Source organism: Podarcis bocagei, assembly GCF_964188305.1.
Source record: "Podarcis bocagei genome assembly, chromosome: 4".
Classification (NCBI taxonomy): domain Eukaryota; kingdom Metazoa; phylum Chordata; class Lepidosauria; order Squamata; family Lacertidae; genus Podarcis; species Podarcis bocagei.
The window spans coordinates 53,144,665-53,160,631 of NC_138128.1; the positions used below are offsets into that span (position 1 = coordinate 53,144,665).

Below are 15,967 nucleotides of genomic sequence, written 5' to 3' on the forward strand. Positions count from 1 at the left end.
AAAGAATGCAAAATGGAAAACAGTACAACGCTTCATATGCATATAGGCTTATTCATCTTGGTCATATGAAAATATTTGTCTCTACTCTAGAGATCCAAACTAGGCAAACTCCATTTGGCTTGATTCAGACTTAGCTTGATAATTATGAGCTTTTTTGGAATGTGTTCAGAAAACAAATGCTCTCTTTTCTGAGTGTTATCTTCCAACTTGCATTGTTGCTGTATGCGTACTCATGATACTAAGTGTTCCCACTGGTGTATTGATAAAAATTGAAGTGTAGGAGCTCATGATGACAGCTGCAATAGCCATCTCCCAAGGAAAATCCTTATCCATGTTGCAAGGAGAGTCCAAATATGCAGGCAGCTGTATTGATCTATTATTACACCCACCCACCATCACGCTCACTTTATTAGGATCTCATGACTGTAACTGGATTGATAGTTACCTTGGAATAAGTAGTGTTTACTTCTGACAACATCACTGCAGCTTATAAAACTCCCTGAGCTTCTATTAAAAGATTATCAGCCCGCTGATATGCACATTTTAGCTTTTGATTAGAAATGCAAACAATATGCAAAGATATGCTAAATGCTAGTGTGAAGAAGGAACCCTATCAAAGAAAAGGAAAACATAACCAGCCTCTTTGCACCTGGAAGGTAGCACACCTCCCAGGACATTCTGTTACCTCTGCACACTTTTGCCTCTGCCCCTTCAGTAAGGAGTCACCTGCTGCCACCACACTTCTCTTCCTCTTCTGGGGAGTGGCAGGAATTGTTCTGTACACTGTACCTTCAACAGCCACCTCAGTGTATTCTGAGGTCTGCAACTGCTGTCCTTGTTCCTCTTGCCCAGAATCGGTGTCCGAGGTGAGGGCATATAATCGATTTTGCAGCTGTCGCGACACAGTATTAGTTGGATTGTGAAGTGTTTTGAATTGCTCTTTTTATATTACTGTATAGGTTTTGTATGTTATTGCTAGATGACTTCAAGCTTTCTTTTGGAGGAAAATGTGGGGATGCAAATATTAACACTGAAATGGAACCATTGTTTTCTTTAAATGTAACTCTTGTTCCAATAAAGCTGGGAAGGCCAAGGAAATAATAGGGCCACCAAAAACACTGCTTCTGGAAATCAGTACAAAATTGTGAATATACTTACATTTGCTTTAAAATAGTGCAGAGAATGACCAGTTATTTACTTTTATATAACAGGACAATTTGGTCAGTGTTTAAATTCATATAATATATCATATAGAAAAAGAATCTAAGATACATTGGTACCTCGGGTTAAGAACTTAATTCGCTCCGGAAGTCTGTTCTTAACCTGAAACTGTTCTTAACCTGAAGCACCACATTAGCTAATGGGGCCTCCTGCTGCCACTGCGCCGCCAGAGCATGATTTCTGTTCTCATCCTGAAGCAATGTTCTTAACCTGAGGTACTATTTCTGGGTTAGTGGAGTCTGTAACCTGAAGCGTATGTAACCCAAGGTACCACTGTATATCACTGTAAGTACTCACCTGTACAAAGCCCATATAAGCCTATGCATGTTTACAAAGAAACAAGTCCTACTGTGTTCAGTAGGACAATTCAATTCTACAATTTTGTGATTCCTCTTCTGTTATTGCAGCCTAACGGAGAATCCTCTGCATTCTAGCTATTTATTCTAAACAGTACTAATGCCAAGGACCTAATAAGTTTTGTCCATCTTTCATATGTAGAGAACACTCTTCTTACACATAGCACCTGATGAAGACAGTTGAGGAGGGCACATGCTGCTTTAATTGCTAAATATATTTGACAGTTAATATGAATTAATGTATTAAATGCATTAAGATGAATTTATATATATCTGAAGTACTTGGATAAAGTAATTTAGACAGGGTTTGGCATCAAGTTTCATAATTATTTTAAATTAATTACTTGATGAAAGAACTCTATGGTGTGAGAGTAACATTGTATTTGATTTCTTTCCCTTTTTCTTTTGCTATATTATTTTTCTTTCCAAGGGTCAAATTCTTGGCTTGTTCCTGAAACAAAAGGTGCAATTGTACAAGGTGGATATGGCCATACCAGTGTCTATGATGAGACAACAAAGTCAGTTTATGTTCATGGTGGATACAAAGCTTTGCCTGGTAATAAATATGGATTGGTTGACGATCTTTACAGATACGAAGTAAACAGCAGGACGTGGTATGATTCTTTTTTTCAAGTTGAAAATGAATGTAACATTGTTTGATTTTTAATGTTATGAAATAGCAAAGGATAATTCCTGTTATAACCAAATTGAGAAAGGGACACCATGCCCCTCAGGGCTCTTACGTGGCTTTTGGGCAAGGTGTTAATTCCTCTGCACCCAGTGCTTTTTCTTCTTCCGGGGTTACTCAAGGGTACGCACTACTACTACCTCTTTATTGTTATTGTTTAGAATTGTGGCCCTTTTGTAAGACTTTCCCTTACTGGCACCTATTTTTCTAGAAAAAAAGCCCTGTGCTCACCCCCTAGGAACTGAGAGCTTCTCAGTCTCCCAATGTAGAAAACAGCTTTTTCAGAGCACCAGAGGTTAATCCTCTGTTCACTTCTATCTCCAGAGTGAATTCGCTAGCCAAGATTTATGCCTGGCTATCATTAATCACCACATAATTATCTCTGTTGGCAGCCTGCAAACAAAAGAGGTTCAGTCTGCCATGTTCCTCCTCTGGAAATGGACTAAATGAAACCATTGTAATTTTTTTCTTAAATTCATATATACGTCCTCACATATATGTTCTCTCCTCCACCTGTGCAATAGGACAATTCTGAAAGAGAGTGGTTTTGCAAGATATCTCCATTCAGCTGTCTTGATCAGTGGAGCTATGTTAATTTTTGGTGGAAACACCCATAATGATACTTCATTAAGTAATGGAGCAAAGTGCTTTTCTGCTGATTTCCTCGCCTATGACATAGGTAAGTATTATATGTAAGAGTCAGTGTTTGAAATGTAAGAATTCTAGGCTTAATGTGTAAAGCATTGTTAATACGATTTTACATTATCTCGTTTTAAAAATGTGTTTTGCTATGTTAAAATTAGTTTTAATACATTTTTTCTACAATAGGACAGGCCACATTTTTATCACAACAGCATTGAGATAGATACAAATATGGAATGTTTGTGGAAGCAAAACCAATTTGTTGTTGCTTCAGGCTTATAACAACAGGAATTCAAGTCTCTCCTTTATTCAGTTACATAAATAGGATGCAACTGTTTACAACTGTTTAGTAGTGTCTCCTATTTGAACTGTTGCTATTGTGCTGTTAAAGTGGAAATAACATCATCCACAAAAACCTGTGAATAACACCAAAAATTCAATACATAATAAAGTCCATACCTTCTCCAAATTCTGTTATTTCCACTTTGGATTCCAGCCCTGGCAGGTCTTTTCCCTAAATATATCCCTTCTTTACCACTTACCAGTTCCATAAATAAAAGTCTTTCTGTCAGCATTGACCAGTGGGTGTGTCTTTCTTGCATGCTGCATCATTCTAATGTGTCTGAAGTTGATCAGGCAAAGAGTTTTCTGTGTAATTGGTTCTCCCAGAAATAGTTCCTGAAGTCTGAATGAAATACTCTTAACTACTGTTATACCCAGATGTAACTGACTGCATGTTAGAATGCATGTCCCAGGTATGGTCTGACTTATAACTCATACCACCTTGCTGAAGCTAAGCAGGTCTGTCTAGTTCTGGTGACTGCCTAGAAATCACATGAATGCCACTTGGGGTTCTATGACAGAAGACATGTGGAATATAAATGTATGAAAATAAATAAATAAAAATTTAATATCATAATGATGTTGAAAATATACAGATTAATTATACGAAAGCTTTAGAGCTTTCTCAGTAATATAGTAATTCTCACTAATATAGTGCTTTACATGCTATGTAGTTTTTTCTTGGACACAAAGAAAGATGTCATAATACGTGGTAATCTTAAAGACAAATAGCTAAAAGTAGATTTTTGAGGCTCCCCCCCATTGAGGTGGATAGCAGGAATATGGGAATGTAACCACATGGATGAGATTAGTAACAAATGGGAGGAAAGGGAGGTTTCTGAAACGATATAGGCTATAGAAAATACCAGCTGAGAAGTTGAAAGGAGTAGGAACAATATAGCAAATGTGTGCTCCAATCTAGAGAGATCCATCTATATAAGCAAGCTTCTGTGTTTCTGTAACAGCTGGATCAGGGGCAACAGGTGCAAATTGGATATGCACCTCAAAATTCATGCTGGAATGAGCATCTGAGTGCGAATGCCAGCTTATCAGATATGCATTGCTTTCAGTGAGATATACATTGCTATCAATATTCTGGGAAAAATTATTGTGCCTAAACACATCTTTAAGTGCTGCTAGACCTATATCAAATCACTAGTCTCCACAAGCAGTTCTGGTTGTCTTCAGAATGCATGTTGTAGAGTGGAAAGGGTGGATAGAGTAAAAGGGTCAAAGAAGTGGATAGAGAGAAATTTCTCCCCTAATAATACTGGAAGTTGGGGTCCTCCAATAACGTGAATGCTGGAAGATTCACGGTAGGCTAAATAATGTAATTCATCACACAGAGCACATAGTTAAAGTGTAGAATTTACTCCCACAAGATGTAGTGATGGCTACCAACTTGGATGGCTTTAAATTTATGATGCTAGTAGCCACAATGTTTATATGCTACCTCCACTGTTGGGAGAGCACTGTTAGCCTCAGGTTCTGCTTGCAAGCTTCCCATAGGCATCTGGACTAGATGGACCTATGGCCTAATCCTGCAGTGCTCTTTGTATGTTCTTACAAAGAGCACTGCAGGATCTGGAAAATCTCCACGTTTGGCATTCTCACAATCCTTTTGAATTTTCTTAGCAAAAGTTATTGTTTATATTGGGGAGTAGGAAAACGTGCCTACTGTTAGTGACCCAGTCTTTTCTAATAGTTCTTTGATATTTGAAATCAGCATATACCCAGATGTTTTTGAAAACACATAAAGTGGGTCCTGAAATCAAGTTTCAGATTATATTATTAAACTTATTAGTACTTTTTAGCCACAGGCAACTCACAGTGACTTACAAAAATATATATAATAGGTTTATTACATTTTTCACAGCCTCGTGGATTGTTAGCAGGACTTTATTAGACTGAGCTGAAGAAATATGACAGGAAGAAAGCCTTTCCTTAAATTGCTGTTTGTTTAAAAGTTTCCTGCTATGTACTTCAGTGTTGGCTTGTAGACTTGGTTTTTCCCCCTTTCTTTTTCATCCTTTTATTTATTTATTTAAGATTTTGTTGATTTACAAAAGTGTGTGCAATGTTTCTCTCTCGTATTTTCCCCCCCCCCCCGGTACATTTTTACAAATCAGTTTCATTTGTTGAGACATTAGGAAGAAAAGGGGGAAAGAGGTGGAGGGGGGGGGGAAAGATGGGTGTTTCTATTTTACTTACTATATGTAGAGTTTGGTGTCAGCGTTGCTTGTGCAGGTTCTTTGCTGTTCACTTGTGTTCCTTTGGTGGTGAGAGAGGTTGGGGTTGGCCTAGGGCTTGGTTTCTGAAGTGAAAAGAACACCAATGTAGACCAGTTCCCCTGAGCCAATTATGCTTAAACACACATCTTTACTCTGACATCCTATTTTGTTTCTTTCAACTGCATTCATTATCGATATTTCAAATATGTTTGAATTTGATTACAACTTTAATACAGAGAGTTCTGTATTAATTTATTATGGGAAGAAGTATTGAATTGTTTAAAGGCTGTGTTTTTTATTTGTAGCACTGAATTAAAATGTGTAGGCCCCATGAGTCACTTCAATTGATTACCTCTAATGGTTATATTTTCTTGTCACATAATATAGAAATGGAAATCAACTATGTGTGTACTGGGACAGTCATGAATGTAATGCTAGACACTTTGCATAATTTATCTTTATTTTTTTTACATAAAAATTAACAATCTGCTTTATTTCGAAGACTGTAATGTTACATTATTTCTGCTCCTAGATAATTAAAGCACTTAACATATATTATATATAATTTTTACCAGTCTCATTTTCCATGCATTATTAATCTGATAGAATACAAATGGAACAGATATAATTTCTTTCTTATTTTAAAATTCATGTAAAGATTAATTAGATGCAAGTTTAATCTTCCACGCCATTCCCTTGGCCAGATTAAAAACATACTCCTATGTTTGTGAGTGAAAATTCTCACTTCTAAAAATAGCAATATGTGTACATCAGAGATAAGCAGTTTCACCCAAGTCCATTATGTGTTTGATTAAAAACAACCGTATTAATTCAGATGATACCCAAATTGCATTTTTAAAGCTGTTAATTGCACTGTAGTCCCCTTTCCTTTGCCCAGGGCATCACAGGTTAGTATAGATTTTAAACATAGGAAGTTGCCTTTATAGTAAGCCTGGCCATTGGTCCACTTAGCTTAGCATTGTCTACACTGACTGGCAGCAGCTCTCTGGGAAAGAAGCCTTTCCCAGGCCTGCCTGGAGAAGCCAGAGGTTGTACCTGGGACAGTCAACTGAGTCTTATGGGGGGTGGGAGGTCACTCTAGAATCCTAAATGGAGTCCAGATCAACCTAGTGTAGAATTCAGCACCAGTACATGAATATAAGACTCAACAGTGGTTGGAAACTATTGATCACATACTTCTCTGCTTAAATGTTAGTTTCTACTTCAAATTCATGACAATTGTAGTTTAAATACACTAATTTAATGTAGCTACTGCTTTATTCTTCAGAGATACTCACTGTTACAGAGGGGCTGCTTGGCACCATCCTGCCCCTGCCTGGTCTGGATGTTTCTTGACCACATCAATGTAATTGTTTGCCTGTTTGCCTGCTTGCTTTGTGTGCTTGCAGGTTAGAGTGAGGTTTTTGCTGATTGCTGAGGGTTGTTATTTGATTACTAAGTGCAGCTAATATGTGTGTGGGCCAAAACCTTTACTGAACGATAAAGCAGACCTAGCTGTGTACAGTGAGGTCAATGCCAAAGAGGCAATGCCAAAGAGATTTTCTTCTTTGGATCCTCACTTCAGGGATTCACAGGAGCATCCCCACAGGCATTCAAGACCAGGTCTTGTAGGACAAGCAGGGCTGTTGTCCCTGACCCAGCGTGAGAGGCTACATAGCCAGAGGCAGCAGGTGTCTGATTCTGGTGCAGTTTCCTTGAGCAGGAGGCAGGCAGACAAGTTTAGTTAATCTAATTACAGTCTTCTGCTTGGTACTGTAGGATGTGCTTGTTATTATTAGTCCTTAGCTTATCATCTTTGGCCCTAACACCTGTCCTCTACAAAGTGTTATTGGATGATGGTGCTAAGATGTGTCTGGGTCTCTATGCGTCAGAGAGTTACAGTGATACCTCAGTTTCAGTGGTTGTGGGCAGGGAGAGATATAGTTTGAGTGGAGGGCTGATTACCATGTTGGGTGGAGGCCTAGATGTTTTGTCTTTGTTCCCCTTCTCAGCCCCTACACTCATTCAGCAGTTCATGGTATCCTTCCATTGAGTCAGGTGGTGCTATTACTTAATGCCAGGTTGGCCCAGATCAAGACCATGCTCATCCATGATTTGATTGTGGATGAAAGGGCTGACTTGGACTTGGATGGATGAGCTGGGCAGCCCTGATCTAACTCAGCTGTGCCACCTGGGTACTTGGTATAGTGTGAGATCAGACTGAAAGGTTGAGGAGGTAGCTTCCCTGATTGAGCTGGTTGAAACAGTTTTCAGTGTGGTGTTGGATGACCCAAGGGTGATAATACACACACAGACTTCTATTGGGCTAGCTTGAGACTTAATGGCTTCAGTGGCAACCATGAGGCTTCCTCAAAGAGTCTTTTCTCCAACATATCAAGCAGGGAATGCCCTTGATGTAGTCTTTCCCCCAAATAATAAGAAAGATGGACTGAAGGTAGAGAGCATGCATTGCTCTCCTTTGTTATGACTGGACCATTGTTTGGTGAACTTTGCGTTGCGAAAGTTGAATGTTTCCTTGGGAGCAAGCTGCATGAAGACTAGACAAATGGTGCAAGTCTCACTACAAAATCTATCAATCATAGGTCAGTGCTCATAATCCTGCCTACCTGGCAGTGTGGGCAACAAAGAGGGCTTACGCCACAGCCTGCATCCTTGCAATGACAGGGAAAGGACCCGTGGAACCTTTGAAGACATGCTGTGACTGACTGGCTTCACATTTTGATGACAAAGTTGCTCAACATCAGAGTGACCTTGACTCAGCCTGGGGCCCACACACCGAAGGAACTGTCCCTTTCCATGTGTTCACAGTGTATGACTTAAGGAAATCTGTGACACAGAACATGGCCTTTACCACATTTGGTTGCATTTGTGAAATGACCTGCCCAATGAGGTTCAGAGCTATTCTGCTTCTATGACTTTCTCCTCTAGTAAGCCTTTGGCTGGTGAGTAAACAGTGTTGCTTCTATGGATGATTATTTTTTTGTATTTTTTTTTTTTTTTTGCAATGCTTATTTTCTGAAAGTTGCTTTGACATTTGGAGAGATATGGTAAGAATGTTTTAAAATAAACCCAAGCTGCCAACATGTTGCTTTATGATTCTAAATACTAGAAACTTACCGTACATACTCGAGTATAAGCAGACTTTTTCAGCACATTTTTTATGCTGAAAAAGCCCCCCATGGCTTATACTTGAGTGAGGCGGGTGGAAGCGGCGGAGGGACAAGTGGCCCAAAAGGGAGCCCTTTCTTGCCGCTGGTCCCACCACTGCCGCCTGCCTCTCCCAACCAGGCTCCTATGCCTGCTCTTGTGAGCAGCTGAGGCAGAGGGACGAGTGGCCCAAAAGGGAGCCCTTTCTTGCCGCTGGTCCCGCCACCGCCGCCCGCCTCTCGCAAGGGCAGGCATCTACCAGGATATAGTCTACCTGGCAACCCTTATGTATGCCACCCAGAGTTCCATCATGAGAGTGTAATAGAGAAATATTTTGGAGGGGATCCAGGTTTCTGAGAAAAGCGTTTAGAATTTCATATTTTGCTTTATTAAGTACCGTATAAACGCGAGTATAAGCCGACCCGAAGATAAGCCGAGGCATCTAATTTTAGGACAAAAAACTGGGAAAACTTATTGACTCGAGTATAAGCCGGTTCACCACACCACAAACCTGGTGGTGGTGGCAGTGGCGGAGGAAGAACAAGCAGCCCGAAAGGGCTGCTTTTGGGCTGCTCGTTCCTCCACCGCCACCACCACCACCAACAGTGGCACAGGCACAGGAGCTGCGGCAGAGGGATGAGCTGGGAAAGCTTATTGATGCGAGTATAAGCCGGTTCACCACACCACAAACCTGGTGGTGGTGGCAGTGGCGGAGGAAGAACAAGCAGCCCGAAAGGGCTGCTTTTGGGCTGCTTGTTCCTCCGCCACCACCACCAACAGCGGCAAAGGCAAAGGCAAAGGCAAAGGAGGAGGCAGGAGCAGCCCAAAAGGGCTCCTTTTGGGCCGCTCATCCCTCTGCCGCAGCTCCTGTGCCTGTGCCACTGTTGGTGGTGGTGGTGGCGGTGGAGGAACGAGCAGCCCAAAAGCAGCCCTTTCAGGCTGCTTGTTCTTCCTCCGCCACTGCCACCACCACCAGGTTTGTGGTGTGGTGAACCGGCTTATACTCGAGTCAATAAGTTTTCCCAGTTTTTTGTCCTAAAATTAGATGCCTCGGCTTATCTTCGGGTCGGCTTATACTCGCGTTTATACGGTACTTAATAAAGCAAAATATGAAATTCTAAACGCTTCTCTCAGAAACCTGGACTCCCTCCAAAATATTTATCTATTACACTCTCATGATGGAACTCAGGGTGGCATACATAAGGGTTTCCAGGTAGACTATATCCTGGTAGATGCCAAAGAATTTGATGCTAGCTCATAAGAGCATGATAAAGTGGCAAGGTGTTGGGGTATTTGTGTATGTATAAACCATGGGTTTATAAACTTACATTAGGTTTACTGAAATGAATCTAATATAGTTTTTCCTATATGGAAGGAAGTTTCTGTACTGAAACTGGTGTTTTGTGAATTACTTTATTTTTGTTTGTATTTCCTTTCTTGGTATTAAAATAGATTTTTCACAGCTGAAATACTGTTGAGGTGCTCCATATCTTTTAAAAGCAACAATTAATATCAATATTGCCACAAACCCTTACTCATAGTACCATGTTGATAAGAAAAAATGAAGTGGGGGGAAGACATACCTTTGTACAAAAAGATTGAAATTGAGTGAATTGTTGACCTGTTTTCTCCCAAAATGTAAAGTAGCAGTTGCAATTAATTACATTTTATGTATTTGTGCGTACTTAGAAGTCATAAATTTAGCTCTGGTGCAATCTGCAGCAGCAAATTGACTTTAGTGCTCCAGCATTAGAAAAGCAACATCATACCCATATAGGACACTAATTGCTTCATTTAGTTGAGAAAACCAAGCTTCTTTGTTTTTTAAGGGTGTTTGGGGGAGAATCTTTTGTTATATTTAGGCTGTAGTGTAGACTGTTATACCTGTAGTTAAAATTTATTGTATGCTATTTCAAACAGGCCTGGCTTTGTGTTTTGCTGAGAAAGGGCCCTTTTTATGACACGAATAAAGACAGGGATTTATTTGACATGAAGTAAACTGGAAAAGAAGTTTCCTTTACTTGTGCCAAACTTCAGCGATATTTTATTTGTTGTCTTGCCATCCAGAGTCCTGAAGCACTAAGCCAAACAAACAGATATTTTAAGTCCACAATGACTGATGTTACCTGGTAGTCCCCGGCACAGACAAACTGGAAGTAATTTTTTATTTTCAGTGAAACTCAATTATCTGAATGTAATGTGTGCACCTCCTATAATTCCATTCTAGTGCAATGCTTTATAAAATACCATTTATAATTAGTTGAATTTCTGAGGTCACTTTGATCAGAGAAGGTGTACACATACTAATAAATTTACCTTGGAAATATATGTATTTGGAATATATGTCTAAAGCGAACAGACTTGTATACATTTTACACTGTCTAAACGTTCACATGGTTTGCCTTAGGCAAGGACTGGTTGAAACCGGTTGCACAGAAGACAAATAATATTGTAGCCTGTGTTAAGTGTATATCTGCTTTGAAATGAATGCACTTGATGTGAATGAATATGTGCTTCATAGAAAAGCTATACTCGGGATTTTTAAAGCTAAGCAAAACTATTTTTCTAGCATAGAGCTCTGTTCAATGTTCAGCAGTTATTGAGAAGGCTAGGGAAGATAAGAAGAAAGGCTATTTATATCATGTTTCTTTTTCTTTCTATACTCTATTGAAAAGACCTGCCAGTTTGACAAATAACACGAGCAAGCAAGGAATTATTATATCTGGAGGCTGCAAGGTCTCCTTATCTTAAACTTGGCTTTTAATAATTATATTTGTGTGGGGTTTTTTTGGTCAATGCTAAATCCCACCTTTTTACCCCCTAAGAAAAAGAATGCAAAGAAAGCCCTTGAGCTGGCCCGCTGCCTGATCAAATGAAAATGTATTGTGTGTGTGGCTTTTATTTGCAGGCTTCCCCCCCTCCCCGGTCACTATACACATAGATCTTCTTATGTGCTCCAGTAAGCTGTCTGAAACATCCACTGAAATATAGGAACTGGAAGACACTTGAATTTATAGCATAATTGAAGGATCTTGCTGGGAAGCTGTTGTGATAAAATATGTCTGCCTTGTATAGTTCTCATGAAAAAAATGTTCCTGAAATAGAATTCATAATTGTTCATCACTTTTATTTTCCTATAAATAATATAACTATCTAAGGCTCATGCAATCTAAATAGTATAAGTGCATCTAGGGGTTTCATGCATTGGAATATGGGAAATACACAACCCGTTCTTAATACCACCCAAGCCTTGTCCTGCACCCATTCATTGTTGGGCTATTATTGGTGGTGACATTCTTTTAATGCTCAAACATTCCTGATGCTACTTATTACTGCCTGTCCCACTAATAGGAAGATAATGAAATTATGAACCACAGTAATCTTGGCGGGTTCATGGTCTACTGGGGAGTCTAGGTGAAGGTTTTTAATTGACACATTCTAGTTTTTTATTTGCACAGGTGTTGAGCCATAAGGCAGACCGATAACTTGCTTTCTGAGAGCAAGAAAGGGTCTGAAAGGGTGTGTGTTGATGTTGAATGATAGCATAGCTTCTGGTCAGAGGCCATAACTGCCTGATTTAATATGGAATCATTGAATGAAAGGACTAGCAAGGGCCTGAGACCATGAAAGTGAGAATCTTGGACAAAAATGGAGATAATGTAGATTGGTTGCAGAGTTATGTTGTAGTGTAAATATTCATCTGGTTTGCTTAAGATAGGTGTTCTCAGGAAGTGAGAATTGAACTAATGCATCTGAGATAGCACAACAGCAACCAGATTTTGGTTTAGGATGGGGATGGAGAACTTGTGGTCCTTCATATGTTGTTGGTACTCCAACTCCTCTCAACCCCAGACAACCTGACCAGTGATTAAGTATGATGGTCCTCCAGTTTTGGTTTAGGACTTCTGGTAGTATACTTCTGAGATCTTAATGCTATTTCATGTTAAGGATTTAAAAAATAAAACCACATTTAAGGAGGATTTTATCACATTGCAAAATACGCTTCTGTTAAGTGGTGTGTGAACTAAAAAAAACCCTTCAAAATGAAAGCCTCCTTCATCTTAGCAGCACATCAGTATGGTTATTTGCTTATCAGTATTGAATAAGGCATCATTTTGTGTCTACTTGAAAAATCGATGGCATCTTCAAACATGCCACTATACTTAGATCCCTTAGAGCAAGTCCAGTCCTTTTACAACAAGGAATATGACACACAACATAGGATGATTGAACAGTGCTATTCCTTCACACTTCTAGTTTGGTTTTATTTATGAGTTTATTTAGAACAGAATTGAGCACCTTCTTCAGCTGGATCCTCCCCAATCAAGTAGCTGGGGGCTGGACAGCCCTGGCCATTATGTTACTGCTGAATCCCCACATCTTGGCTGGGTATCCTTTCAGTACTAAAAGTGAGAAAATGTTGGAGGCCTTTCTGGTTACACAGAAGCTTCTATGGGAAGCTTCCTTTAACCTGTCATACATGTATGTGCCTTACGTCCTTATTTTGGGGAGGGTGCATTTGAAGTACTTGGGACAAGTGAAAGTAAATGCTAGTGGTTGTTGATTTCAAAATGTCAATTATTGCTAATACTGAGCTATATCTTCTTGAACCTTAGTAACAGGAAATCATATTATCTTACCTTGTCTTACTAGTTTGTGATGAATGGAAAATTCTTCCAAAACCTAATCTTCATCGTGATGTGAACAGATTTGGTCACTCTGCAGTTGTCAGCAATGGGTAAATATGCTTTTCTAAAAATGAGTCAAAAGAAAATAAACATATTCTAACACATTATCTTAAATATACATTTTTAATGAACAACTGATGTTATTTGTTATCTTATTAATGATGAGCTTATGAAAGCCAGAGTTGTGTACTCTACTTGAACTGGGAAGACCTGAAATAAAATCCTCATTTAGCTATGAAGTTTGCTGGGTATTTTCACCCATTTACTTTTATTTTGGCCTAATACAGTGGTGCCTCACAAGACGAAATTAATCCGTTCCGCGAGTCTCTTCGTCTTGCGGTATTTTCGTCTTGCGAAGCACGGCTATTAGCGGCTTAGCGGCTATTAGTGGCTTAGCGGCTATTAACGGCTTAGCGGCTTTAAGAAAAAGGAAACAAACTTGCAAGAACTCGCAAGACGTTTCGTCTTGCGAAGCAAGCCCATAGGGAAATTCGTCTTGCGATGCGACTCAAAAAACAGAAAACCCTTTCGTCTAGCGAGTTTTTTTGTCTTGCGAGGCATTCGTCTTGCGGGGCACCACTGTATGGCCTCACAACACCACTGTGAAGACAAGGGTCATGGGAACCTCTGTTTCATTGAACTGACTCCCTTGGTTTGAGGGGGGAGGACTGCCAATTTTGTTCACCTGATTGAGAAAATAGAGAAAAGAGAGCTGAAATTGTTTGGATAGGATCTACAAATAATATGCTATGTTATTTATTTCATTTAAATAGTTACGGACAGTCTTTCTATGTAAAGCTCTCTCATTGTAATTTACATGATACAAATTTCCAAAATATAACAGTAATACAAAATATAAATAAAAAATAATTTCAAAAATAACTTTATGCTACATCAAATTAAAAGTATAATGATTAAATTTGGAGTTTGATATTTCTTGGTATACCTTGAAACAAAAGTATGTTCAATTATAATTAGCTTCCTGACCTTGGTATTACACTGGGGTGGGAATAAAGCAGTGATAATGTACCAGTATATAGTTAGCATACACAAGAATATTGGAAGCTGTCTGAAATCGATACCATTGATATACTATATTCATCAGTGCTTGAGGGGCAGGAGAAGTGGAAGAGTTTCATTTCAAAGTATGCCAGAGTACAATTTGTTCTATGCATCATTTAGCACCTTTATAAGAACTGTATAATCTATTGGATATCAAGCATGGATTGGTATACATACAATAAAATAATTGCAGTTGTTTATCACTACCATGATCCTGCTGGCCAAATTTTAGACAGTTCTACCCTACAGTTCCACATGACACGGATCTTACTGTTCAAGAGTGCTATCAAAGCTCTGGAAGAGTTTATTAGGTGCTACAGGGGACTCTTGGGGGAGGAGGGAAAGAAAAAGATTGGTTGTGCAGGCTGCCTACCACTCCCACAAGTGGATACAGCTTGCTATAAATGATGTCAAAACTCCTAATAAATGTGAACATACTTTCAAAAGAGTTTTCAGATATTCTTTGTAACTTGATGGACGGCAGAGGCAGGCAGGCACTCAAATAGACAGCTTCAACTTTCTTCAAGACTCAGAGAGCTGCTTTTGAAAGTGCCTGCCTCACCTGGATCAAATGATTTTTTTTTGAAATTTTTGTGTAAGCCTATTCCGTATAGCATTCTGGGATTACATTCATTGAAAAAGTGTAAGATTGTTTTAGGTTCACCGGAGAATGTGAGATACAGAGTGCCAGGCTAGACTTCTCTGCCCCCTCCATCACCCTATATATTTTATTTTATTTCTTTTTGATGCTAACCAAAACAGTGGGATCTTGCAGAAGGAGGTTAGCTACACACTACTTAGGACTAGTAAGTGTGAATACTCTCTCACATAAAATGGAGATGGCAAATGAGGCAAGAGTCATGGCCTTGGATGATACATATCCTTCTAAAATCACAATATTATTTTCTATTACTTTATAGGTCCATGTATATATTTGGAGGTTTTTCAAGCGTTCTGTTAAATGACATCCTTGTGTACAAACCTCCCAACTGTGAAGCATTCAGAGATGAAGAGCTTTGTAAAACTGCTGGGCCAGGGTTAAGATGCTTATGGAACAAAAACCGCTGTGTGTCGTGGGAATCTGGTCATGCTAACAACATTCTTAGGGCAAAGTGTCCCAGAAAAACAGGTAAGTGAATTGTCCCTTGGTCATTGTTATTATTTTAATCATAGCAATGATAGCAGTGCTGTGATATCATAGCACTTTCTACAAGTTTAACGAAATGCAAGTATAGATGGATTGGGACTGCATGTGCTGGTGCTGCTTTGAAAATATATACTGATTGTGAATTTAGAAACAGTTTGATAGTGTTATATAAATATTCTTAGTATATTATTAGCCTATGTGTTGCTTTATGTTTATCAGATTGTTCTGTTTTGAACACAGGGGATTTTTGTTGTTTCATAACTCTAAATATATTCATCAGGAGGTGTCAAAGTTCCTGCATGTGTACCAACTGTATAGGTAAGATCCATGATTGTGCAGGCAGAGTCTGTACATGTAGCATTGGTATGCATGGGCTCTCTTGCATTTCTGATGAATGCACGTATGGGACAGGGCCAGCAGCC

The 15,967-nt window shown here is 39.3% G+C and overlaps 1 protein-coding gene across 3 annotated transcripts in view; it reads left to right on the top strand.

Moving 5' to 3' along the window:
- ATRNL1 (attractin like 1) overlaps positions 1–15,967 on the top strand; it is a 503,197-nt gene that overhangs the window by 90,158 nt on the left and 397,072 nt on the right. For all 3 annotated transcript variants that reach the window (XM_081192831.1, XM_081192833.1, XM_081192832.1), the window contains exons 9-12: positions 2,008–2,191; positions 2,790–2,944; positions 13,302–13,386; positions 15,319–15,527. In XM_081192831.1, the coding sequence (XP_081048957.1) occupies positions 2,008–2,191; positions 2,790–2,944; positions 13,302–13,386; positions 15,319–15,527 (633 nt within the window). The remainder of the gene's footprint in view (positions 1–2,007; positions 2,192–2,789; positions 2,945–13,301; positions 13,387–15,318; positions 15,528–15,967) is intronic.